Here is a 25,587-nt window from a genome sequence, read left to right on the forward strand (position 1 = left end):
ATCTCCTTCAGCAGGATCACCCTTACTTTTACTAAGCTCTCTCACATAACTAATCTCCTTCAGCAGGATCACCCTTACTTTTACTAAGCTCTCTCACATAACTAAGGGTGCAAGCCACTTTCAGATTTTAGATTAAAAGCCACTCAGGGGTGGCAGACCTCCAGTGTGTATTGTGTATATCCATGTACAGGACACTTCATGTTTATTATTTAATTTGAGGCTTACTTTATTTATTCATGAAGCACCTGAGGTATTAATCAAGACTACCAGCTTTAGAATCAAAAAGTTCTGCATTTTTATTAAGCCTCCCTCCCTTATTTCTGGCACCTTGGGTGTGTAATTTAGCCTCTCTGGTGCTCAGTTTCCACATCTGTGAAATGGGGTTGATAACAGTATCTACCTCATGGGGTGGTTGTGAAGATTAAGAGAGAATCCATTTAGCATATCTAACACAAAATGAGTCCTCAACAAGTGTTAGCTGTTTTATTATAGCTAGGAAATATTAGCTAACGGTGAGAGCCAGGATTCAAATCCTAAACTATAATTATTTCTGCATGAAGGTTATGGTGGTGGTGGTGGTTACAATTAATATTAATTTACTAAGGTGCTTCTATATGTTAGCTTGTCATTTAATCCTCAAAGCAACGCTGCAAAGTAGGTATTAGTGTTCTTCCCTGATCCACAGACAAAGCAACCGAGGCTTAGGGAGATCAACTACTGTATTCAAGGTCAGGCAGTAAACAGGAGAGCTGAGATTCACACTCAAGGTCTGTCAGAGACTAATGCTCATGATCACATTCTTCCCACCAGGCCATGCTGCAGAGCTCAGTTCCATTCAAGCATGGAGCAGTTCTGAGTCAAGGGCCTGGTTTCCCATCTCCAAATTCCTCACTCACTGCCCCATCGACACAGGCTCCCCACTCCAGGAAGGTCCACTCAGAGTGCTGGGAACCCAGTGGTGCTTACGACCATATCCAAGACAAATATTTAGACAGCGACGGGAGACCATCTGGACATCAGGGTACTCTCGTTACTGAAAGCACAGAGTGTCTCAGTTAGGCAACGGGCGCCTGATGGGCAAGCTGGTACTGCCTGGCAGCAGCTACTCTGGCAGTCACTGACAACACACGAAGGCTTACTCAGCCCACAGGAAGCAATCCTCAGCCTCTCACCCCACAGGCTGAGCAAGCACAGTGACATCTGGCTGAGCTCTGTTCTGGCCAAGAGCATGTCACGCCCCCAAAAAGAGAGGTAATTCCTGAGCACACTGGGATTGGCCTCAAGGGCACCCTCACTAATCCTTTAACCTTTAAAGAAGTTAAAAACTTTTCATCCTGTGTTGACTTAAGTAGTAACTTAAATATTTCTGGTCCATCTTTTCAAAATATAGAAAGCTGTTTAAGCTAAAAAAGAATGCTTAAGAGACAAGATTCTCATAGTCAAGATCACAGACACTCTGGACTGAAGTAAATGTCTGCATAGTTAAGATAGTTATATAAGTTTTGTCTAAGTATCATTCATATAGTAAAAGGAAAAGAAAATAATATTTACCACCCAGTTTTGGCTATTAAGACTTAGAAAGCATTGCAAAGGGACATATATCAAGCTCCCTAATTCTCCACACAGTTATAACCAAACAATACACTATTCAGAGACAGACTTAAAAGGATGCATGGCTGCACTAGCAGTGTAACAGTGTTGGCACCAGTAGCCACGCAGGCAGAAAATGGATGTTTTCAGGTATTTGGGGTTCATTCACATCTAAAGCTTTTCTATTGGGAAATGAAGTGTGCTTAGGATGACTGAGACTGAAACAAACAGGCTTCAATGTCATAAACCTGTGGGCCTGACATGGAATATTACTTAAGTCAATGCAGTTTGACAAGACCTAGCTTGACACAATTATAAAGCCTGCATTGCTCAATCGGCCAGATCCAAACAACTGTCTATTCTTTCTTCAAATGTGTGTGGCTCGTTGGATGCAAGATCAGAATGCAGACAGCAACCTAGCTTCTATGCACCCACTGGCTCAAAGGGGACTCTGAAATAAGCTGGCATCTGAAACACACCCTACAGGAACAGGATAGAGCTTGAGGCTAAAACCCCAGTTTGCAGTGGAAGGAGAGAACAAGAGGAAAGGAAAAAAGGGCTGTCAACAAATGCAGGCAGAATGAGCAAAGGACACGCTTATGTATAAATTCTACCAAATGGTTCAAAACAACTGAGTAACCAGGTAGCACGAAAGATGAATTAGTGGAGGCAACCAACATGCCTGCAGAAATGCCCAGAGTGCACTGAGATATCCAGCATCACAGAACTGGCCATGGCACCTCAGGTGGGCACCATCCTTCAAGGATGCTGTGTGCAGGGCTCTGCTGGCTCCCGTTTGCCAACTGCCCTTCCCTTGCTCCTACTCTCTCCCACCCCTATTCCCTGGAATATGGGAAATATTACATGAGAGAATGTATATAAAACCTTAGCACAAGGTAGATGCTCCAGAAAAGGTAAAACAGTCACCTTTAATTTCTTTTCCCCTTACCAGCACCTAAGACCCAGTCCTCTCTTAACACTCTGAGATCTGAATATCACTTCCATGGCTCCAAGCATAACCACCTCCTCCAACTGGTCCAACTAAAGAGGCTGGGTGCCAGACTCCCTCCAAAACTGTCAGTCACAGCTAAACCACAGAGAGGTATTACCAAGAGGTGGGGTATTTGGCTTGTGGCAAAATTACAGCCTGCCATTTCTCTTTAGGACTGAAAACTCAGGGAATGCAAGGGCCACATCTTACTTATGTTCTCTCTATAAAGTCCTGAATGTTATCTGTGCTTTGCACCCAGCAAGCAATCAGAAAATACTGACCATAATGAAGAAAAAGGAAAAGAAAAAGACAGTAAGATCCATGTAATCATTTCAATTCAAGCACTTCTAGAAAAAGACATTTTGAAAGCCCCTGGCTGTTAAATGCCAAACCCTTAAGATAAGAATGCTGATCCACTTAAGCATGAAATTATAAATGAAAAATTCTCATAGATGAAAACACCCTTAATATTCACAAAATTCACTGTAAATTGCACAAAATTAATTCAAACTTTTGTAGCAAGAAAATATTGTACCAATAATCATCTTTTACCATCCAAACTGGAATTTTTCTTCCCCTCACAGAAGCTCTTCTTGTTACACACACTTTTCTTTTGTCACATTGTATGGTGCGCACTGTCCTCACCTCCCTGCATGACTGCAAGCTCCCTGTTAAGCAGGAATGACCTTCTTCATCTCTGCCTCCCTAGCCCAGCAATTCCTGATACACAGTAGATATTCAGTAATTCATTTTCCAATAAATAAGAAAAAAAGCACCTTATTTTAATCATTGCCTTGCTTCTCTAGGCACCCAGGCCTATAACTGTCATCTTCTACTCGACATGCCGAACGTCTTCTGGGAGGGGGCTTTGGAATCAAAGACCTGGGTTTGAATCCCGGCTCTGTCATTTAATAACTATGTGATCTTGAGTGCTACTGAAGTCAAGGGAAAAGAATGAGTATTTTAATATCTCTCATGCTATTTGTCAGGAATTTAACACATTCAATGTTCTTCTTAAATTTTAAACCCTAAGCCCTAGTTTCTCATATGTAAAATGGGATTTGGGAGATTCTAAAATGTATATCATAGCTATTGTGTGGATTAAATGAAATAAAAAAAATTTAAATTCCTTAAACAGTCCTTTGCACATAGCAGATGGTTTAAAAGTATGATTTCCTCTCAAATTTCGCATGATCACCATTTTAACATCATAATCTATCACTTATTCTGGGCTGCAAACCTCTCATTCTGCAGAAAAATGCAGAATGCAGGCGTTCTTTATCCAGGTGAGGGTTTACCTTCTGCCCTAGTCCTGCTTGATCACAGATAACTCACTGTCTCTGGAAGAGGGAGGGTGCACACCTAGACACCATAATCCAGCCAGTAATTTTACTTCCAGCTCACTCATTTGGGAAGCATGGCTCCCAAGCATTTCAAATGAAATCTGCTACAGTAAATAAGCTCCAGTCTTTGTTGTGGTCCTAATGTATCTGAGGCATCCTTAACACTGTTTTTGATAAAAAGAACAAGTTAATCTGCAATCAGGTCTTTTGTGATGGTGGCTAATGAAGTAAATAACATCAAGTGCCTGCGACATTCTAAGCATCGTGCTAGGCACCCTTCATGGCTTTCTTGTCTCACTTTATTCCCACAACACTGAAAGATGAGGACTACAATCATCCCATTTTATAACAGGGAAACTAAATCTCAAGAGAGGTTAAATCATATAGCTAGTAAGTAGCAAAGCTGATAACTGAATTCAGGTCTACTGACTCCAAATCTATGCTGACATGCTTTGCTTTTGCTTTTACTTGGTTAGTTCTTCTTAAACATTTTTGTGAAAGGGACAAGTCTGGGTCACCAGCATTACAAAGGCAAGGTTGCAGGCACTCAGAGGGGTCAGCAGCGCTTGCCCATGGTCCATAGGCTGCAGTGGCAGAGCAGGCCAAGAAGTCAGCACTCACCTTCCTGGCTGTGCTTGCAAAGTGAGCCCCACAGGACTTGCAGCTTGGTTCCAGGCCTGTTGGGGAAGGGAAGGAGCTGTACCCAGGGTTAGAATAGGCCTGCATCCTGGCTCCCTGGGGTGGTGGGACCTCTTCAGGCTGTCCATCCAGGCAGAACCAGTTGCAGCAGGTTGCCCACATCATAAAATCTGGTGCAAGGGAGGAAAGGGGAAAACGTCAGAGTTAAGATACACCTCTACTGTCCTTTTGATGTCCGAGAGCACAGGTGAGCAGTGATACTCAATCCACACGTGCCACCAAGGTAGAGGGGTGGATGTGTTTTCAAGGATCACAGATTTCTTTTTTTTTTTTTTTTCTCCCGAGACGGAGTTTCGCTCTTGTTGCCCAGGCTGGAGTACAGTGGTGTCATCTCGGCTCACCACAACCTCCGCCTCCTGGGTTCAAGCAATTCTCCAGCCTCAGCCTCCTGAATAGCTTGGATTACAGGTGCCCGCCACCATGCTTGGCTAACTTTTTTGTATTTTTAATAGAGACAGGGTTTCACCACATTGGCCAGGCTGGTCTCAAACTCCTGACGTTGTGATGGGCCCACTTCGGCTTCCCAAAGTGCTAGGATTAAGGTGTGAGCCATGGCGCTGGGCTGGGGAAGACTATTGGTAATTGCTTTATATAAACGATGCAACCCAGACTCAAAGAAATCAAATATATAGCTAATATATAGACAGTTAATATACAGAGTTGAGATTCTACAAACCCAGGTTTTCTGACTCCAAACCTAACATCCTTTTCCCCATACTATGTTGTCCATTCATTGATTTCCCCTCCTGCCAGCCAGTAAAACTACTCTTACATTTGTACCCCCAATCCTAGATAAACTTTATCACAGCACCTATTATACTTTCTTGCCCAGGTATATCTTGCTCTTTATTTTCTATTACTAAGCCATAAATTCCTCCAAGGGCAGGGAATATTTTTTCATTATGTACAGTACTGTTCCCTAGCACTGTTGTCCATGTAGCAGAAGCTCAACAAATATTTGCCTCCTTCCTGAATCAGAGCCTCTGTAGGTTTATTAAGAAGTCGGAGCCAGGTGTGGTGGCTCACACCTGTTAATCCTAGCACTTTGGGAGACTGAGGCGAGCGGATAACCTGAGGTCAGGAGTTTGAGACCAGCCTGACCAACATGGAGAAACCCCATCTCTACTAAAAATACAAAATTAGCCAGGTGTGGTGGCACATGTCTGAAATCCCAGTTACTCAGAAGGCTGAGGGAGGAGAATGGCTTGAACCCAGGAGGCGGAGGTTGCAGTGACGGGAGATTACACCACTGCACCCCAGCCTGGGTGACAAGAGTGAAACTCCATCTCAAAAAAAAAAAGAAGTGTTGGCCAGGTGTGGTGGCTCACGCCCATAATCCCAGCACTTTGGGAAGCCAAGGTGGGAGGATTGCTCGAGCTCAGGAGTTCAAGACCAGTCTGGCCAACATGGCAAAATCCCATCTCTACAAAAAAATACAAAAACTAGCCAGGTGTGGTGGGACACACCTGTAATCCAGCAACTCAGGACGCTGAGATATGAGGATCACTTAAGCCTGAGAGGTGGAGGTGGCAGTGAGCTGAGATCGTGCCACTGCACCACTATACTCCAGCCTGGGTGACAAAGTGAGACCCTGTCTCAAAAAAAAAAAAAAAAAAAAAGTGTTGGTTTATTACTCCTATTTTACATTCAAATGCAGGTACTGGGGACAAAGGGGTGATGATTTCTATGATCAGAAAACAAAGAGGATCCGGATTGAATCCCTCAAAATGTCAGAATAACCCAACAATTGTAAGAGGGCCCACTCAAATGCCAAGCATTGATGTGAGATATGAGTGTTTTTCTCAGTCGACTAAAGCAGCCAATGTAGACACACTGAGCCTGAACTCTTTGCTTATTACAGAGATAATAAACGAAACATATAGTGTTATTATTCGATAATCAGTTCACACAATAGAATGCTCTGCTGCCTCCTGACTCATTGTTTTAACAAAGGCACTTTCACAAACTGGAAGGAACTAAGAAGCCAACTGATTCAACCTGGGTCATTTTATAGCGGAAAAAAGAATGAGAACCAGCAAGGGGAAGTAACTTCCTAGGTCAAATAGCTCATAACCTTGGACCTCTTCACTTCTCTAGGTCCTTTTTAGCTTTCCAACACTGCCTCCACTGAACCTGTGATATAATTCTCTCCCCTGCAGGGGTCCCTGGTTAACACCTGTCTCCCCAACTTGCCTCTGACCCCCACCACAACAGGGATTGTGATAGTCTAACAGTGCCCAGTTAGACAGGTAGCTCAACAAGAACTAGCAAATGAATGAATCATATCCAATATCTAAGTCTTAACTAATCACACATTTATTCAGTCTTCAGCACATCAAGAACATTTCTCTCTGACTCGGTATAACCTGTTTGAGGGTTCTAAGTTCCCAGAAGAGGAACTTAAGTTCCCAGAAGAAGAATTGCAAGTAATCTGGCCTTTACTTGCAATTAACAGTTCACATGGAATAATGAAGTAAAGAGCTCTTCACAGCGTGTGTGTATGATAAAGTAAATGAGCTCTTTGTTGGCAAGAGAATGGAGATAACAGAGGAGGAATAGCCCTCTGAAATAGATATTTTGTAATTTTTTTTTTTTTTTTTTTGAGACAGGGGTCTCACTTGGTCACCCAGGCTGGAGTGGAGTGGCATGATCTCAGCTCACTGCAACTGCCGCCTCCCAGGTTCAAGTGATTCTCCTGCTTTAGCTTCCTGAATAGCTGGGATTACACGCATGTATCATCAAGCCCAGCTAATTTTTTTTTTTTTTTTTTTTTTTTTTTTAGATGGAATCTTGCTCTGTCGCCCAGCCTTGAGTGCAGTGGTGCAATCTCGGCTCACTGCAAGCTCCACCTCCCGGGTTCACACCATTCTCCTGCCTCAGCCTCCCAAGTAGCTGGGACTACAGGCGCCTGCCACCATGCCTGGCTAATTTTTTGTACTTTTAGTAGAGATGGGGTTTCACTGTGTTAGCCAGGATGGTCTCGATCTCCTGACATCATGATCCACCCAACTCAGCCTCCCAAAGTGCTGGGATTACAGTTGTGAGCCACCGTACCTGGCCAATTTTTGTATTTTTAGTAGAGACTGGGTTTTGTCATATTGCCCAGGCTGGTCTCAAGCTCCTGACCTTAAGTGATCCACCTGCCTCAGCCTCCCAAAGTGCTGGCATTACAGGTGTGAGTCACCATGCCCCACCAAATTTTGTAATTCTTTAAATCACATGTTGATAGACAAATCTGAGACAGTGTGTAATAATAAAAAGAATATAGAATCTGGAATAAGAAGGCCTCAGTCCTAAGTCCTGCTCTACTACTTAAAGGCTGTGTTATCTACCTCTAACAAGTAATAGACTTTCTGTACTTCATTTTTCTCATCTGGACAGTCTATATGCTATAAAGCACTATATAAACATTAGTTGTTGTTATCTGTATTATAACAATGCTTTTAACTACAATTTTTCTGGGAAGGCAAAGGTACAAAATAAAACTAATAAACCTACAGATTTCACAACAATTACCATCTGGCTTTCCGGGCTTGTCCCCTGCAAAGAGGACAAGGTTGTAGACAATTCACTAACTTTTTTTGGGATGGAGTCTCATTCTGTCGCCCAGGCTGGAGTGCAGAGGCGTGATCTCAGCTCACTGTAACCTCTGCCTCCCAGGTTCAAGTGATTCTCCTGCCTCAGCCTCCCGAGTAGCTGGGATTACAGGCGCCTGCTACCATGCCAGGCTAATTTTTGTATTTAGCCAGAGCTAAATACAATACATGTTTGGGCTGAAGATAAAGGTTTGGGAACACATGACCCACCCGAAGTATGTAAAGCCGGAGTGGGGCCGGAGACTGATTAGATGGTCTGGGTCAGAAGAGAAGAAGACACGGGAAAACCACATCTACAGGGCAAGCAGGGGAAAGCCCACAGCAGCACAGAGGAAAAAAGAATGCTCAGAGCGGGGGAACTGGAGAGTGTTTTTAGTTTCAAGAAGAAATTAGCAACACTGTCAAATGTCTCAGAGAACAGAATACAAGGAAGAATGCAAAATGCCCAATGGACTAAGGTTTAGGAAAGTGTCCATGTGTGTTCTCTGCCTAAGCAGTTTAGGAAGAAAGAAGCTGATAATCATAGGTTGGAAAGTGAATGAGAAGTAAGAATTCACACAATTCCAAGGACAAATTATTATTTCAAGAAACTTGACTGTAAAGTGAAAGGAAGAGAGAAGGCAGTTGCTAAAGAAGATCCGGTGTCACCAGGATAAATGTAGACATATTCACAAACTGCTGAGGAGTCCCCAAAAGATTAAGAGACTGTAGAGGAAGTGAAGCTGGCAATAAATGATGGGAGTAGGAGTAAAGGTTGGAGTAGAAAAAGAAGTGATCCGGCTGGGCACGGTGGCTCATGCCTATAATCCCAGCACTTTGGGAGGCCGAGGTGGGCAGATCACCTGAGGTCAGGAGTTCGAGACCAGCCTGGCCAGCATAGTGAAATCCTGTCTCCACTAAAAATACAAAATTACCCAGGCATGGTGGCATGCACCTGTAATCCAAGCTACTCAGGAAGCTGAGACAGGAGAATCACTTGAACCCGGGAGGTGAAGTTGCAGTGAGCCACCGCACTTCAGCCTGGGCATTTTGAGCGAAACTCCGTCTCAAAAATAAATAAATAAATAGGAAAAAGAAGTCATCATGTGATCAGATTAGGGGGTAGGTCTATTCCCAGGCAGGATAAAAGTCACTTCATTCACCAGACAGTGGGGCAGAGGTGAAGGCAGGTGTAACCAAGTATAAGTTTATAGTATTAGCAATAGAAAAGTGGAAGTACAAAATAAACAGGAAAGGGGCCAGGCACAGTGGCTCACATCTATAATCCCAGCATGTTGGGAGGCCAAGACAGGAGGATCGCTTGAGGCCAGGAATTCATGATCAACCTGGGCAAGACACTGAGACTCCATCTCTATAAAAAACAATAATAATAGGCCGGCCGTGGTGGCTCACATCTGTAATCCCAGCACTTTGGGAGGCCAAGGCGGGCGGATCATGAAGTCAGGAGATAGAGACCATCCTGGCTAACACAGTGAAACCCCGTCTCTACTAAAAAAATACAAAAAATTAGCCGGGTGTGGTGGCGGGCACCTGTAGTCCTAACTACTCGGGAGGCTGAGGCAGGAGAATGGCGTGAATCCAGGAAGCAGAGCTTGCAGTGAGCCGAGATCACGTCACTGCACTGCAGCCTGGGCGACAGAGCAAGATTCTGTCTCAAAAAAGTAAAAAATAATAAAAAAAATTAGCTGGGCATGGTGGCACACACCTGTAGTCCCAGCTATGTGAGAGGACAGAGGATCACTTGAGTCCAGGAGGATGTAGTGAGCTATGATTGTGCCATAGCACACTCCAGTCTAGGCACCACAGTCTAGGCAAGTTCCTGTCTCAAAAATTAAAAAAATTAAAAAGGAAAGGGGAGATAGATTTAGCCACAAGAAAAAAGTAAACTTTTGTTCCACACAAGGAATCTACAGGTTGTAAATTTTTCCTACAAGGACTTTGCACAAAATAAACAGACCCACCTGGTAAGGCACAATCAGTAGGAAAAACTAGAAAGTTGCATATTGTTTAAATCCATGTGCTTTTTTTTTCTTTCTTTTTTTTCTTGAGACAGAGTCTCACTCTGTCACCCAGGCTGGAGTACAATGGCGTGATCTTGGCTCACTGCAACCGCCACCTCCCATGTTGAAGCAATTCTCCTGCCTCAGCCTCCCAGAGTAGCTGGGACAACAGGGAGCAACCACACCCAGCTAATTTTTGTATTTTTAGTAGAGATGGGGTTTCGCCATGTTGGCCAGCCTCATCTCGCACTCCTGACCTCAGGTGATCCACCTGCCTTGGCCTCCCAAAGTGCTGAGATTACAAGCGTGAGCCACCATGCCCGGCAAAAATCCATGTACTTTAACAAGCACTTAGGAAGCACCAGCTATATTGTGGGTACTGGAAACACCAAAAGTGATTTCGACTAGGTCCTTGTCCCGAGAGGATCTGGGGCCTTGAAAGGCATATAACTCAACTTGAACATCTTGATACAAGACAGAAGAAAACTCTTCTTTAGCTGGAGTCAAGAGAACCCATCTTCCTCCACACTATTTTTACTCTCTTAACTTTGGTTCTAACCTTAAGTGCCTCTTCTGAACATCTCTGAAAGAAGAGCTATCAGCCTATTCATGTATTTGGCTAATTTTAAAAAGGAGGCTGGCTGGGCGCGGTGGCTCAGGCCTGTAATCCCAGCACTTTGTGAGGCCAAGGTGGGCGAATCACAAGGTCAGGAGAGCAAGACCAATCCTGGCTAACATGGTGAAACCTCGTCTCTACTAAAAATACAAAAATTAGCTGGGCGTGGTGGCGCCTGTAGTCCCAGCTACTCAGGAGGCTGAGGCAGGAGAATCACTTGAACCTGACAGGCGGATGTTGCAGTGAGCCAAGATTGTACCACTGTACTCCAGCCTGGGCAACAGAGCGAGACTCCATCTCAAAAAAAAAAAAAAAGTTGCCATTCTGTTATCCCATAGTCTCCAAGTTTAGATGGAGAATGAAGTCTTATGCTAGGAATATACATATGTGGGGAAGGGGGTTATTACAGGAAAGAGCAGGTAGTGGCAAGATTCTCCAATGCTAACATACCTTAGACCTGCTCAGTCTAACAGAACAGGTTTGCCAAAGTCAGCTGACTAGGCTTTTACTCTCTCTCTCTCTCTCTCTCTATATATATATATGTATTTTTTTTTTTTTTTTTTTTTTTTTTGAGATAGAGTTTCACTCTTATCACCCAGACTAGTGTTGGGACTACAGGTGTGCATCACTACACCTGGTTAATTTTGTATTTTTAGTAGAGATGGGGTTTCACCATGTTGGCCAGGCTGGTCTTGAACTCCTGACCTCAGGTGAGATACGCCTGCCTCAGCCTCCCAAAGTGCTGGAATTACAGGCATAAGCTACCACACCCGGCCACTCTGACAGGTATTTAAACAAACAAACAAACAAAAAAAACATGTCCTAATGTGGTCAGTTAGAAGTACTCTCCTGCCAAACTGGAAAGCCCTAACCCTAAATAACAACTACATTCAGGGTTATATCAGAGGGTGGAAGGAAAGAGTTTGTAACAACGCTATACAAGCTAAAATACTTTTCTCTTGGGAATATATTTTTCATTCCTCATCCCTAAATAGACAGATATACATACATGGCATTTGATATTGCTATTAAAGGACTGAAAGTGGAACTAATTGTGAGGTGTAGAAAGAATTCTCCCTAAGGTGAAAACTGAAAAACTTTTCTCTCTTATCTACAAACCTCCTTCTGATCTTGAAAGAAAATGATCAGATCTTCACTCAGGGCTTGAACATTCCTTCCCAAACTCCCCTCACCCTCTTCTTAAAAGACAGACTTGGCAATTTAATCCTCGAAAACAGTGTCTAACTGCTGTCCTACAGGGCTTGCTTGAAGCCTACTAGGGTCTCCTCTTCCACTTTCCCTAAAGGGAAGAAAAATGGGAGATGTAGGGCCAGTAGTAAGAACATTTACCATTCCCTGTGGAAGAACCCTGTGATATGAGGCAGGAATGGCTCGCTAGCATGTAGGATTTTGTCAGCTTGATAGGTATGCTAGTATTTCTTGGGAGACTTAGCCCTGCTGAACAGGAAAATTACAGTGTTAATAACAGAATAAAATAAATTACCTATTCCAGGTAGGCTTGGTACAGTCATAGTTAGAGGCAAGAGAGTAGATAATGTGATTTCAACCTATGAAGTCCTAGATTCCTAAGTAATTTTAAAACACTTCTCCGCTTGTTCACCTGCCCAAGGCAAATAATTTAAAGCAGATCAGTGGTTGTCATGAGTCTTCCCAAGAAGGGGAGAGAGGAGTAAAAGGGCCATGCTGGTTTGCAATGTAACTCTAAAACCAGCAAAAAACTAAGGCAGTAAAAAAATCCCCAAGGTTCTCACCCAATCTATTCTGATTTTAATTAACTGCTCTCTGCACCAAGGTAGTTCTGCAACAACAGACTTTACACAAAAGCATAGACAGCTACATCTTGGAATCAACACACTTATGGTACACCCATTGTATAACAGTTCACAAAAATCCTTTTAAAATACCTAAATAAAATGCCCCCAAACCTTAAAGAAATGCTTTTCTGACATGGCAAATCAGAAAAGGGCTGGAAAGCAAGCCTTACAGAATCATGTCCGGTTTGTTGAGGGTGGTACATCTACTGTCACTAACATATTTCTGGAATGGTTAAAAGCATCTATCTATGTAGTTAGTGCATAAAGAAAAGTATCCCTCATTACGAATCATTAGTACAGAATGGGCTTAGCTTCATCTTGTATATTATCATTAAAAAGCAATTAAAGTACAATTGCAATGGTTTTGAAAGGAAATTCTGTGAAAAGCCTATCAATAGGGCTTAGGCTAAGTCTCTCTAAAATAACTGATAAGTAATTACATATTTTGAGAAGTAAAGAAGAAAGTAGCTACTCTCTGCTGGAAGAATGCCTATTTGCCAGGCACCGAGATAGGTACTTTTACCTAGTGTTATCGCATGTGATCCTCACAGTTCTGGCAAGGTAGATTAGGCTTCCCATTTTCAGGTGAGAAAAAAGGGTTCGGAGAAGTAAAGTAACTTGTTAAAGGTCACAGCTAGAGGATAGCAAAGCCAAGATTTGAACCTTGGTCACTTAGACCCTGAAGCCCACCCTCTTGAAATGTAGTCCCGATTTAATTTAAAAAATCAATCTGTCGGCTGGGCACGGTGGCTCAAGCCTGTAATCCCAGCACTTTGGGAGGCCGAGACGGGTGGATCACGAGGTCAGGAGATTGAGACCATCCTGGCTAACACCGTGAAACCCTGTCTCTACTAAAAAATACAAAAAACTAGCCAGGCGAGGTGGCGGGCGCCTGTAGTCCCAGCTACTCGGGAGGCTGAGGCAGGAGAATGGCGTAAACCCGGGAGGTGGAGCTTGCAGTGAGCTGAGATCCGGCCACTGCACTCCAGCCTGGGCGATAGAGCGAGACTCCGTCTCAAAAAAAAAAAAAAAATCAATCTGTCTACCCTGTGGCCTATCCCCTCTGAGCTTTTGCTTTCCATCTCTACAGGAACTTTCCTATCATCATACAGGTATGCTCCAGAATCTCCCAGGTGTTAAAAACTCTTCTTTATCATAATGGAAGTACAAATTACGACCACCAAGTGTCACCACCACTGGAATGGCTAAAATGGAAAAGAGATACTAGCAAATGTTGATAAGGATAAAGAGCAACTGGAGCAGCCGGGCGTGGTGGCTCACACCTGTAATCCTAGGCGGGCAGATCACCTGAGGTCGGGAGTTCGAGACCAGCCTGGACAACATGGTGAAACCCCGTCTCTGCTAAAAATACAAAAAATTAGCTGGGTGTGGTGGCACATGCCTGTAATCCCAGCTACTCAGGAAGCTGAGGCAGGTCAATCCCTTGAACCTGGGAGGCAGAGGTTGCAGTAAGCCCAGATCGCACCACTGCACTCCTGCCTGGATGACAGAGCGAAACTCTGTCTCAAAAAAAAAAAAAAAAAAAAGGATAAAAGAGCAACTGGAACTCTAATATTGCTGGTGGAAGTGTAAATCACTGCAACCAATTTGCAAATTGTGTGTGTGTGTGTGTATGTACATGCACACACACATCTCTTTCCATGGCTTTGCAATTATACATCTAGGCATATACCCAACAGAAATTTACATTCACCGAAACAGTTTACAGGAATATCCATGGAAGCCCTACTGTAATAGCCTCAAGCTGGAAACAACTGAAGTGTCCATCAACAGTAGAATTATATGTTCACAGAGCAATGAGAAAAAACAAACAACCGATACATGCAATAGTACAGACGAATTTTATGTTGAACAAAAGAAGCAGGCACAAATGAATACATGGGAAATGATTCGTTTTACATAAAATTCAAAAACAGGCAAACTATGGTGTTCAAAATCAGGATAGTGGTCATCCTGTGAGGCAGGATTATAGATGGAAGGCAGCCCAAGGGGCTTCTGATAACATTTTGTTTCCTAATCTGAATGCTGATTATGTAGATATGTTGACTTTGTAAAAATTCAACGAACTGTACACTTATAATTTGTATGCTTCTCTAGTTACACTAGAATTAAAAGTTTTTATGTTTTTGTTTTGTTTTGTTTTTTTGTTTTTTTGAGACAGGGTCTCTCACTCTGTTGCTCAGGCAGGAGTACAGTGATGTGACCATGGCTCACTGTAGCCTGGACCTCCCAGGCTTACCTGATCCTCCTGCCACAGCATGCCGAGTCGCTGGGACTACAGGCGTGCGCACCACCACACCTAATTTTTTGTATTTTTTTGTCGAGACGGGGTTTCGTCAAGCTGCCCAGGCTGATCTCGAACTCCTAGGCTCAAGCAATCCACCCACCTCAGCCTCCCAAAGTGCTAGGATTACAGGCGTGGGCCCCTGCACCCGGTCTATACGACAGATTTTTTCTTGTTTTCTTTCTTTTTTCTTTTTTGAGACGCAGTCTCACTCCGTCACCAGGCTGGAGTGCGGTGGCGTGATCTCGGCTCACTGCAACCTCTGCCTGCTGGGTTCAAGTAGTTCTTGTGCCTTAGCCTCCCGAGTAGCTGGGATTACAGGCACGCACCACCACGCCCAGCTAATTTTTGTATTTTTAGTAGAGATGGGGTTTCACCATGTTGGGCAGGATGATCTCGATCTCCTGACCTCGTGATCCGCCCACTTTGGCCTCCCAAAGTGCTGGAATTACAGGCGCGAGCCACTGCGCCCAGCCAATGACAGATTTTTTTAAAGCACCTAGTCAAATATTTGTAATTTGTAAAAAAATAACCAAAAAGTTTTTAAAAAACAATTTTGACGCCACATTCTCTCCCTCCCCAGTAAAGCTCTTTTTCTGTGATCTCCTCTAAATCAAATTCCTCCAAATATTTGACTCTACTTTTTTTTTTTTTTTGAGATGGTGTTTCACTCTTGTTGCCCAGGCTGGAGTGCAATGGCACGATCTCGGCTCACTGAAACCTCTGCCTCCTGGGTTCAAGCAATTCTCCTGCCTCAGCCTCCCGAGTCGCTGGGATTACAGGCATACACCACCATGCCCGGCTAATTTTGCATTTTTAGTAGAGAGGGGGTTTCTCCATGTTGGTCAGACTGGTCTCAAACTCTCGACCTCAGGTGATCCGCCCACCTCGGTCTCCCAAAGTGCTGGGATTACAGGCGTGAGCCACCACGCCCGGCCGACTCCACTTTCTTAACCTCTAATTCACTCTTAAACTTTCTCCAATCTATCTTGAGCCAACCACTATTCCTAATTTCTTCAAGGTCACCAAGGAATTCCAAGTGGCCAGATCTAACTGACACTTCTCTATCCTCATCTTAATCTCTCAGCAATGCTGGACACAAGCGACTCTCCCCCTCTAAACATCTCTTAGCTTCTAGCACTCTGCACCCATGGCTTTCCTCCTACCTCAAAGCCTTTTTGCTGCTTCTTAACCCTCCCTTTGTTCTTAAATGTTGTGAGTGTCCAGGCTGTCTTGGGCCTCCCTCTCCACCCATACCTCAGGTTGCTTTAAATACCTTTCTTGGCTGGGCGCAGTGGCTCATGCCTGTAATCTCAGCACTTTGGGAGGCCAAGGTGGGTGGATCACCTGAGGTCAGGAGTTCGAGACCAGCCTGGCCAACATGGTGAAACCCCATCTCTACTAAAAATGCAAAAAATTTGCCAGGCGTGGTGGCAGGCACCTGTAGTCCCAGCTACTTGGGAGGCTGAGATAGGAGAATCACTTGAACCTGGAACGCAGAGGTTGCAGTGAGCTGAGATCATGCCACTGCACTCCAGCCTGGGTGACAGAACAAGACTCTCAAAAACAAAAGTAAAAATTAAAAATACTTTTCTTAAATCAAAGATTCATAAATTCCTACATTCATCTTCCCTGCCCCTGCTGATGGGCTAAATCATCATCTTTCATATATTAATCACATTTCCCTCCTTAGGCCCTTTAGATTTGTTGTTTGTTCCTTCTGCCTGGATTGGTCTCCCCAGAACTTCCTATGCTTAGCTCCTTCTTGTCATCCAAACGTCAGCTTTAATGTAATTTTCTTTTTTCTTTTTTTTTCTTTTCTTTTTTTTTTTTTTTGTGAGAGATAGGGTCTCTCTCCACACTGGAGTGCAGTGGCTTGATCACAGCTCACTGTGAGCTCAAACTGCTGGACTCTTAAGGATCGTCCTGCCTCAGCCTCCCAAAGCTCTGGGATTACAGGCATAAGCTACCAGGCCTAGCCTTTTAATGTCATTTTCTAATTTCACCATAACATTTGGTATTAGCTGACATTATTTGCTTACTTATTAACTGTTTTCCCTAACTGGAATAGAAATCCCATGACGGCAGGGACTTTGTGCTCTACTGAATTTCCAGAGTCTAGAATGGCTTCTTGGGTAAAAGAACAGCCTCTTAACAGATTTCCTAGCTTTAATTCTTGCCTCTATCCAACTATTTCTCCACAAGGCATCATCCACTCCCCTCCTCCCCTCAAAACACACACTTAAAGCTCTTTATTGTTGCTTGTCCCTAGAAGTGATCTTCCTTGGATGGATTATCCAAGGCATCTACCCAGTGAAAGAAACCATGTTAACTCTTTGTACATAAAAATGTTTAAAAACTCTTCAAAAAAAAAGTTCTTTCATGGATCTTATTGCGTTTTAGAATAAAAATAATCACTTCTTACATGGTTAAAGACCCTGACCACTTCTCCAATTCATACCGTGCTACTTTTCTCACTTGCTAACTTCAAGCCATTGTGGGTATTTATACATACTGGGCTGGTGTGTATAAATGGGGGAGGACTCCTCATGTAGGTGATACCTGAGATGAGACCTGAAGGCTGAGAAAGGATTCTCTTTTACTGCGCCAAGCTAAAAAGTATAATTCTAAAATGATGGCTGGGCATGGTGGCTCACTCCTACAATCCCAGCACACTGGGAAGCCAAGGCAGGCGGATCATGTGAGGTCAGGAGTTCAAGACCAGCCTAGACAACATGGTGAAACCCCATCTCTACTAAAAACACAAAAATTAGTGGTGTGGTGGCCAGCACCTGTAGTCCCAGCTACTCGGGAGGCTGAGGGAGAAGTATCGCTTGAACCCGCAAGGCAGAGGTTGCAGTGAGCCAAGATCGCGCCACTGCACTCCAGCCTGGGCGACAGAGCGAGACTCCCTCTCAAAAAAATAAATAAAATAAAATGCCAATGACCTACATATTTCATAGGCCCTACTGGCTGGAAAGCCCAAGGTCCCTCTCCTCTCTCTGGTCACCCAAAGCTCGGGTTTCTTACCACCCAAGGCCCTTGGTGGGACAGGCCCTGACACAGCTGATTTATACCAACAACATAATTTTTTAAATCACAATGTCCTGAGAACTCACCTGAAATTTAAAATCATCTCTTAGCTTGGAAGGCTGCTTACTTTTAAAAATAAATTAGTCTGGCAAGCAACTTGAAATCCTTTGAAACTGTTTACTAGAATTTTGCGGTAAACCTGCCTGAGGTATCCACCTTGACTTGTAAAGATTTAAAATGCTGGTGACAACACAATGAGCATAAAATAGGGCAACTGTTGCATTTGTAAGTAAGCAGCCTGCTGAGTAAACCATACTACTAACTGGTCTCATGTGCTGGGGGTGGGACAATGAAGCATGTTCTCTGTGATACTGAGATTATTTCTGAGATATTTATTTTAGAATAAATAATTCAGTGGACAGGTGCAGTGGCTCACACCTGTAATCCCAGCACTTTGGTAGGCCAAGGTGGGCGGATCACCTGAGACCAGGAGTCCGAGACCAGTCTGACCAACATGGTGAAACCCCATCTCTACTAAAAATACAGAAAGTTAGCTGGGTGTACTGGCGTGCACCTGTAGTCCCAGCTACTCAGAAGGCTAAGGCAGGATAACTGCTTGAACCCAGGAGGCAGAGGTTGCAGTGAGCCGAGATCACATCACTGTACTCCAGCCTGGTGACAGAACGAGACTCCATCTCAGAAAAAAAAAGAAAAGAAAAAAGAATTCAGAATAGCTAAGTCACAGAGAAGACATGTATATGGTAGAACTTTAGAACCCAAGGCCTGAATTAGGATAAACAGCCCTGCTGAAATGGTGCATGGGCTGGACAAAAACAAGGAATATTTCACAGGCCAGAACTCAGGGGAAGAAAACATTTCCAAAGCTTTAAATACTAATAGACATTTTCTATCCTCCAAGGCAGTCCTTTGGATATGGGTAATGGAAACATGCATATTTCCTAGGTAAGAATTTTATTTTAGGGCTAAAGTTTAAGAAGACAGAACAGTTGGAGAGAAAGGTGGGGGGGAAAAGGCTGTTCCCAAATATGTTTTACTTTGGCTTTAAAATCAGTCAGACCTGACTTTAAATCCTGGCTCTAACATTGAATAAATGAATGAGCTTGAGAAAGTTACCACTATGAGCTTCAGAGTAACAGGAACAAATTTCCTACACCTCACAGGCTGGACATAGAGGTGATGCTCAGTATAAAGGGGGATCATATCTTCACTGGACTTTTCAATCTTACATCAAGAGCAGAGGGCAGTAATAGACATTCAGTAAATAGCCGTCATTATAATAAGGCATGGGCTCATGAGGATTAAACGTTTGCCTTTGCCTCTCTGCAAACCAGCTTCCAGAGCCTCCATTCACACTGAGATGTCAGTAACATCAAAGACAACAAGGACTGGAGTCTCCTCTTTCCTTCAGTCCCCAAGTCATACTTTAATACAAAGGATTGAAGCTTTAGACATGACATAATCTTCTGTGCTATTACTGCAGATGGCAGACAAGGGGAAAATTAGGGGAGTTATTCAGAACTTGGGGTTCCTGTAAGTCCTTTCTCAGAAGATAACAAAGTATAACATTACAAGACACCTAAAATGTGCCAAGTTAGTTGTTATGTTTGCATCTGTTGTCTTATTTAACATAATAATCCTACAAGCCGGGCGAGGTGGCTCAAGCCTGTAATCCCAGCACTTTCGGAGGCCGAGACGGGCGGATCACGGGGTCAGGAGATCGAGACCATCCTGGCTAACACGGTGAAACCCCGTCTCTACTAAAAATACAAAAAAACGAGCCGGGCGAAGTGGCGGGCGCCTGTAGTCCCAGCTACTCGGGAGGCTGAGGCAGGAGAATGGCGCAAACCCGGAAGGTGGAGCTTGCAGTGAGCTGAGATCCGGCCACTGCACTCCAGCCCGGGCGACAGAGCAAGACTCCGTCTCAAAAAAACAATAATAATAATAATCCTACAAAACTCAGAATTAAAATGGTCTGATTTTTGTAGGATTCAAAAGTACCTTAAGCACCTTGTAAAAAGTATAATACATAGAAAAGCCATTCCTGGGACTATAGAACTTTAATTTATACATCCCATAAATCATCTGCATTTCTAGTTTCTACAAGTTCAGGGTACCAGTGATATAGACCCCCAACCTTCTAAAGGTAAAGTCTTTGATATTTAAGGTGTATTTCAGTTTCTCTTCTTACTCACCTTTGCTCCAGTTGAGGAGGGGTTTCTGACTTAATTGTCTCAACTGCAACTAATGCTCTATTTCATTGATTCATTTATTGAGACAAGTCTCTGTCACCCAGCCTGTAGTGCAGTGGCACCATCATAGCAAACTGCAGCATTAAGCGATTGTCCCGCCTCAGCATCCTGAGTAGCTAGGACTACAAGTGCCCACCACCTTGCCCAGCTAATTTTTTACTTTTTTTGTAGAGACAGGATCTCACTATGTTACCCAGACTGGTCTTTGAACACCTAGCCTCAAGCAATCCTCCTACCTGGGCCTCCCAAAGTGCTGGGATTACAGGCAATGAGCCAGTGCACCTGGCCTACCTTCCTTTTAATAAGTGTTGTCAGCCGGGTGCGGTGGCTCACGCCTGTAATCCCAAATGAAACCTCGTCTCCACTAAAAAGACAAAAATTAGCCAGGCATGGTGACGGGTGCCTGTAATCCCAGCTACATGGAGGCTGAGGCAGGAGAACTGCCTGAACCTGGGAGGCGGAGGCTGCAGTGACCCGAGATCGCACCACTGCACTCCAGCCTGAGAGAGCGAGACTCCGTCTCAAAAAAAAATTAAGTAAGTAATGTCACTGGGTAACTAGTAAATAATAATGAAAGTAAATCCTTAGTACTCAGGGCCTTACTCCTTACTCTACCCTATTCTTTCAGTTCTTCAAATGCCAAGGTTATTTTGGCTTTAGGAATCTCTCTCCTGCAAGCTATTCAGCTATTCTCTCAGCCTGGAGCACTGTTGCCACCTCACCTCCCTTACGCATCATTTACTTACATCATTTATTTCCTCAGGGAAACCTTTCCTGATCCTGTCTGTGTTCTCATAACATCTTTTTTTTTTTGAGACAGGTCTCACTCTGTCACCCAGGCTGGTGACATAGTGGTGCGATCACAGCTCACTGCAGCCTCAATCTCCCAGGCTCAAGTGATCCTCCCACCTCAGCCTCCCAAAGGGTTGGAATTACAGGTGTGAGCCACCATGCCTCGCTTCATAGAATCTTATACACTTCCTTATAACCAGAATTGATTTATCAGAGTATTTAGCATGAATCTCCAGTACCTCTGGGGAACGTAAGAGGAACAACAGGCAAGGTCCTTGAATCTCATGATGATTACATTCTGGGGGAAAGAGCATTCTAGCAGCACTATATCTAATCAACTGGCTAACAATTTGTATAATTCTTTTATTTTTCTTTTTTTGAGACAGAGTCTTGCTCTGTTGCCCAGGTTGAAGTACAGTAGCATGATCTCAGCTCACTGCAACCTCCACCTCCCAAGTTCAAGCAATTCTCATGCTTCAGCCTCCTGAGTAGCTGGGATTATAGGCACATGCCAACATGCCTGGCTAATTTTTTGTATTTTTAGTAGAGATGGGGTTTTACTATGTTGGCCAAGCTGGTCTTGAACTCCTGACCTCAAGTGATCCGCCCACCTCAGCCTCCCAAAGTTCTAGGATTACAGGCATGAGCCACCATGCCCAGCCTGTATAATTCTTTTTAAAGTATTTTTCTTCTATATTTAGGGTGTGGAAAGTGAAACAGGAAACAAGAGTAAGTCTATTTCACAGCTTTATTCTCAGCCTTAATGCCAGGTAATCAACACATACTTGTTGAATTATTAACTAATGATAACAGCAATAGAGTGCTTTTTAAAAAAAATAGGACAGAAATTCATGCTTAAAACTGCACAATTGGCAAGGCATGGTGGTTCACACCTGTAATCGCTGAGCCTGTAAACGCCTGTAATGCACTTTGGGAGGCTGAGGCCAGCACATCACCTGAGGTCAGGAGTTTGAGACCAGCCTGGCCAACATGGCGAAACCCCGTCTCTACTACAAATATAAAAAATTAGCTGGATGTGGTGGTGCACGCCTGTAGTCCCAGCTACTCGGCAGGCTGAGGCAGGAGTGTCGCTTGAACCCGGGAGGCGGAGGTTGCAGTGAGCCAACATTGTACCACAGCACTCCACCCTGGGTGACAGAGTGAGGGCCGGGCGCGGTGGCTCAAGCCTGTAATCCCAGCACTTTGGGAGGCCAAGGTGGGCAGATCACAAGGTCAGGAGATCGAGACCATCCTGGCTAACACGGTGAAACCCCGTCTCTACTAAAAAATACAAAAAAAAAACTAGCCGGGCGAGGTGGCGGGTGCCTGTAGTCCCAGCTACTGGGGAGGCTGAGCCAGGAGAATGGCGTGAACCCGGGAGGCGGAGCTTGCAGTGAGCTGAGATCCGGCCACTGCACTCCAGTTTGGGCGACAGAGCGAGACTCCGTCTCAAAAAAAAAAAAAAAGAGACTCTGTCTCAAAAAAAAAAAAAACCAGAAACTGCACAATTATGATTCCAGGATGATCAGTAAATTAAGGATTTTAAACACATATAACCACAGCAATACCTTGAAGGAAAGACTGAAGAGAATTTTTTGTCTACTAAGATTACTTGAAAAACAAAAGAAAATAAAAATGGTTTAAATTGTTATTACAGAAGGACGAAACCAGAAAAGGAGAGCCTGGAAGAGGAATAAGACCGTCACTTCCATCTCTTCCTAAAAAGACACAGAAGGCTTCAATGCCTTCACTGTTGTTTTGGATTGGAATGGTGCTGCAATGGGAACTGTAAATACAAATAAACATGAAAACAACAAATGCAGACGTAAAATAAAGACACGCTAGAAATCAAAGAAACCGACCTCTACCAGACACACCCAGGTCTGGGTGTACCTTTGCCTGTTGTTCCTGACTTGCATAGCCCAAGCAAGGTGGAAGGAGAAACATAACAAAATGATAACAGGAAAAGAGGGAGCAGAGGGTCTTGGAACATAAACTGTTAAAATAATAATATGAATAAGGGGGAAAGGAGAGAGATTTCACTTCCCACTAGCAATAAGTGAGCTCTTTTTCTTCAGCGGTAACTGTTAACAACTGAAAAACATACATAATAATCACAAGTTATAAATGTTCTCAGAAACTCCCTGGTTTCAACTATTCTATGACAAATATCTGCAGAGGGACCTCAGCATCTGCTATGAAGTTCAGGGAAAAGTAATTCTAACCAATGGAGCTGTGCCAAAATATCACCCCCGGGGTCTGACCAATTAAATGGCTGCTTCTTAGTGTGGCGTTTAGGAGAGATGACAGATTGAACACTGCAGCAGAGAAATCTACACTTTCATTTCAACCCAGGCATTCTGCCCCAAAGGGCGAGTCAATCAGGAAACAAAGCAGTTCAGAGTAAGTCTTCTAACAACACCGAAAACAGAATAAATGGACCTGCAGTTTAATTACAGCAGGATCCTTCTTCCATCGAAACTGATGACAAAGCTCATCAAGAATAAAGAGACTCTGATCCCCCTACTACTCTGGTGCAGGAAACAGGATTTAGCAGATAAGCTCTTCTGGACCTTCTACTGAAGAAGCTGCTTTCACAAGATATTATCACAATGACTGACTAATGGGTAACCAGGATTCTTTTTTTAAATGAAGGCAGGGACTAGGTGAAGGGGTTTTTGGCACTCCAATGCACTGGGAAAATACAGCACTTCAGGACAGGAATTCTGTCTAGGCTCAAAATTATACAATTTACCTTTCCAAAGTGGACTGCAGGAAAATTACTGCAGCCAAATGTACCATGGTATAGAATGAATTCTGATGTTAACTCCTTTAATTTCCTCAAAACAATAAAACCTCCTACACTGAAAAGATCATTGAAAGGATTAAAATAATGCACGTCAAAGCATTTATCCCAGAGCCCAGCAAACAATGGGTGTTCAACAGAAATTGGCTGTAAATAATTTAAACAAAGTATTTTTTAAGGTTATTTTTGTTGTTGTTGTTGTTGTTGTTGTTGTTGTTGTTTTAACACAGAAAGGCCCAATAAGGTTCTTAACTTTTTTATTTATTTTTGAGACAGGGTCTCCCTCTGTCACCCAGACTGGAGTGCAGTGGCATGGTCTCACTCAATGCAACTTCTGCCTCCTGGGCTCAAGTGATCCTCCCACCTCAGCCTCCTGGGTAGCTGGGATTACAGGCACAAACCACCATGCCCAGCTTTTTTTTTTTTTTTTTTTTTAAGACAGTCTCACTCTGTCACCCAGGCTGGAAAGCAGTGGCGTGATCTTGGCTCACTGCAGCCTCTGCCTCCCAGGCTCAAGCGATTCTCATGCCTCAGCCTCCCAAGTAGCTGGGACTACAGGCACTCACCATCACGCCTGGCTAATTTTTGTGGTTTTAGTAGAGACGGGGTTTCACCACATTGCCCAGGCTGGTCTCAAACTCCTGACCTCAAGCAATCCACTACCTTGGCTTCCACAGTCCTGGGATTATAGGGGTGAACTACTGCGCCCAGTGCATTAAGGTTCTTTAAAAAGACAACATTTATCAGCTCTATTCCTCTATCTGATTTTTAAAAATTTAGGGGCCAGGCACGGTGGCTCACACCTGTAATCCCAGCACTTTGGGAGGCTGAGGCAGGTGGATCACGAGGTCAGGAGATTGAGACCATCCGGGCCAACACAGTGAAACCCCATTTCTACTAAAGATACAAAAAATTAGCCCGGCGTGGCGGCATGCACCTGTAGTCCCAGCTATTCGGGAGGCTGAAGCAGGAGAATGGCATGAACCCAGGAGACAGAGCTTGCAGTGAGCCAAGATAGCACCACTGCACTCCAGCCTGGGTGACAGAGTGAGACTCCGTCTCAAAGATTAATTAATTAATTAAGTAGGTATGCCAATACCTCTCATCAAGCTCAATTTAGTTTTCAAACCACTCCTCTAAGAATTAAATGACTACAGTTCTTCCACCAGTTCTTAATTATATAACCCCCTGAAAAACTTCTCAGAGGTGGTCGGAGTGGTTTATCCTCCTTGCAGCCCCAGGCTGTTAAATCTCTTCCCAATTCCACCCCATTGCTAATGAGTTTGTTACTCCCCACAACTCTGCAGTCCAGCCAGTTTAGAATTTATCCCTTAGCTCCTCAACCCTTCTCTGCCAAATTCAAAGAATGAACATACACCTCTGGTCTCCACTTGGTGCACCGTAAGTGCTTGCACTGCACTGAAGTCAGATAGGATTTGGTGATAAATCCGGGATGAATTGAGACTAAGCACCCCCTTCCTCCCACAGACCTTTAGCTTGGTTTGACGTTTGATCTCAATCTGAAAATTATGCTGACTTTCTGAAATGTTTTCTGCTCCTGCCAGGAGGATGTGATCTACCCAGTATCTATGCCAAGCAGCATAAATGAATAGACATTTCTAGTTTTCCTGGTGTCATAAAAACCTTTGTATCATCACCATATTCTCTCCTTGCCAGGAACACCTGTGCTCAACCTGATCTTCAGGTTTTA

At 43.8% G+C, this 25,587-nt stretch overlaps 1 protein-coding gene across 6 annotated transcripts in view; it reads right to left on the reverse strand.

Moving 5' to 3' along the window:
• The window catches only part of RFFL (ring finger and FYVE like domain containing E3 ubiquitin protein ligase), an 82,076-nt gene that overhangs the window by 13,223 nt on the left and 43,266 nt on the right, over positions 1 to 25,587 (reverse strand). For all 6 annotated transcript variants that reach the window (XM_023192872.1, XM_023192871.1, XM_023192866.1 and 3 more), the window contains exon 2: positions 4,546 to 4,733. In XM_023192872.1, the coding sequence (XP_023048640.1) occupies positions 4,546 to 4,728 (183 nt within the window). In that variant the 5' untranslated portion in view covers positions 4,729 to 4,733. The remainder of the gene's footprint in view (positions 1 to 4,545; positions 4,734 to 25,587) is intronic.

The sequence above is a fragment of the Piliocolobus tephrosceles genome, chromosome 16 (genome assembly GCF_002776525.5).
Source record: "Piliocolobus tephrosceles isolate RC106 chromosome 16, ASM277652v3, whole genome shotgun sequence".
NCBI lineage: Eukaryota > Metazoa > Chordata > Mammalia > Primates > Cercopithecidae > Piliocolobus > Piliocolobus tephrosceles.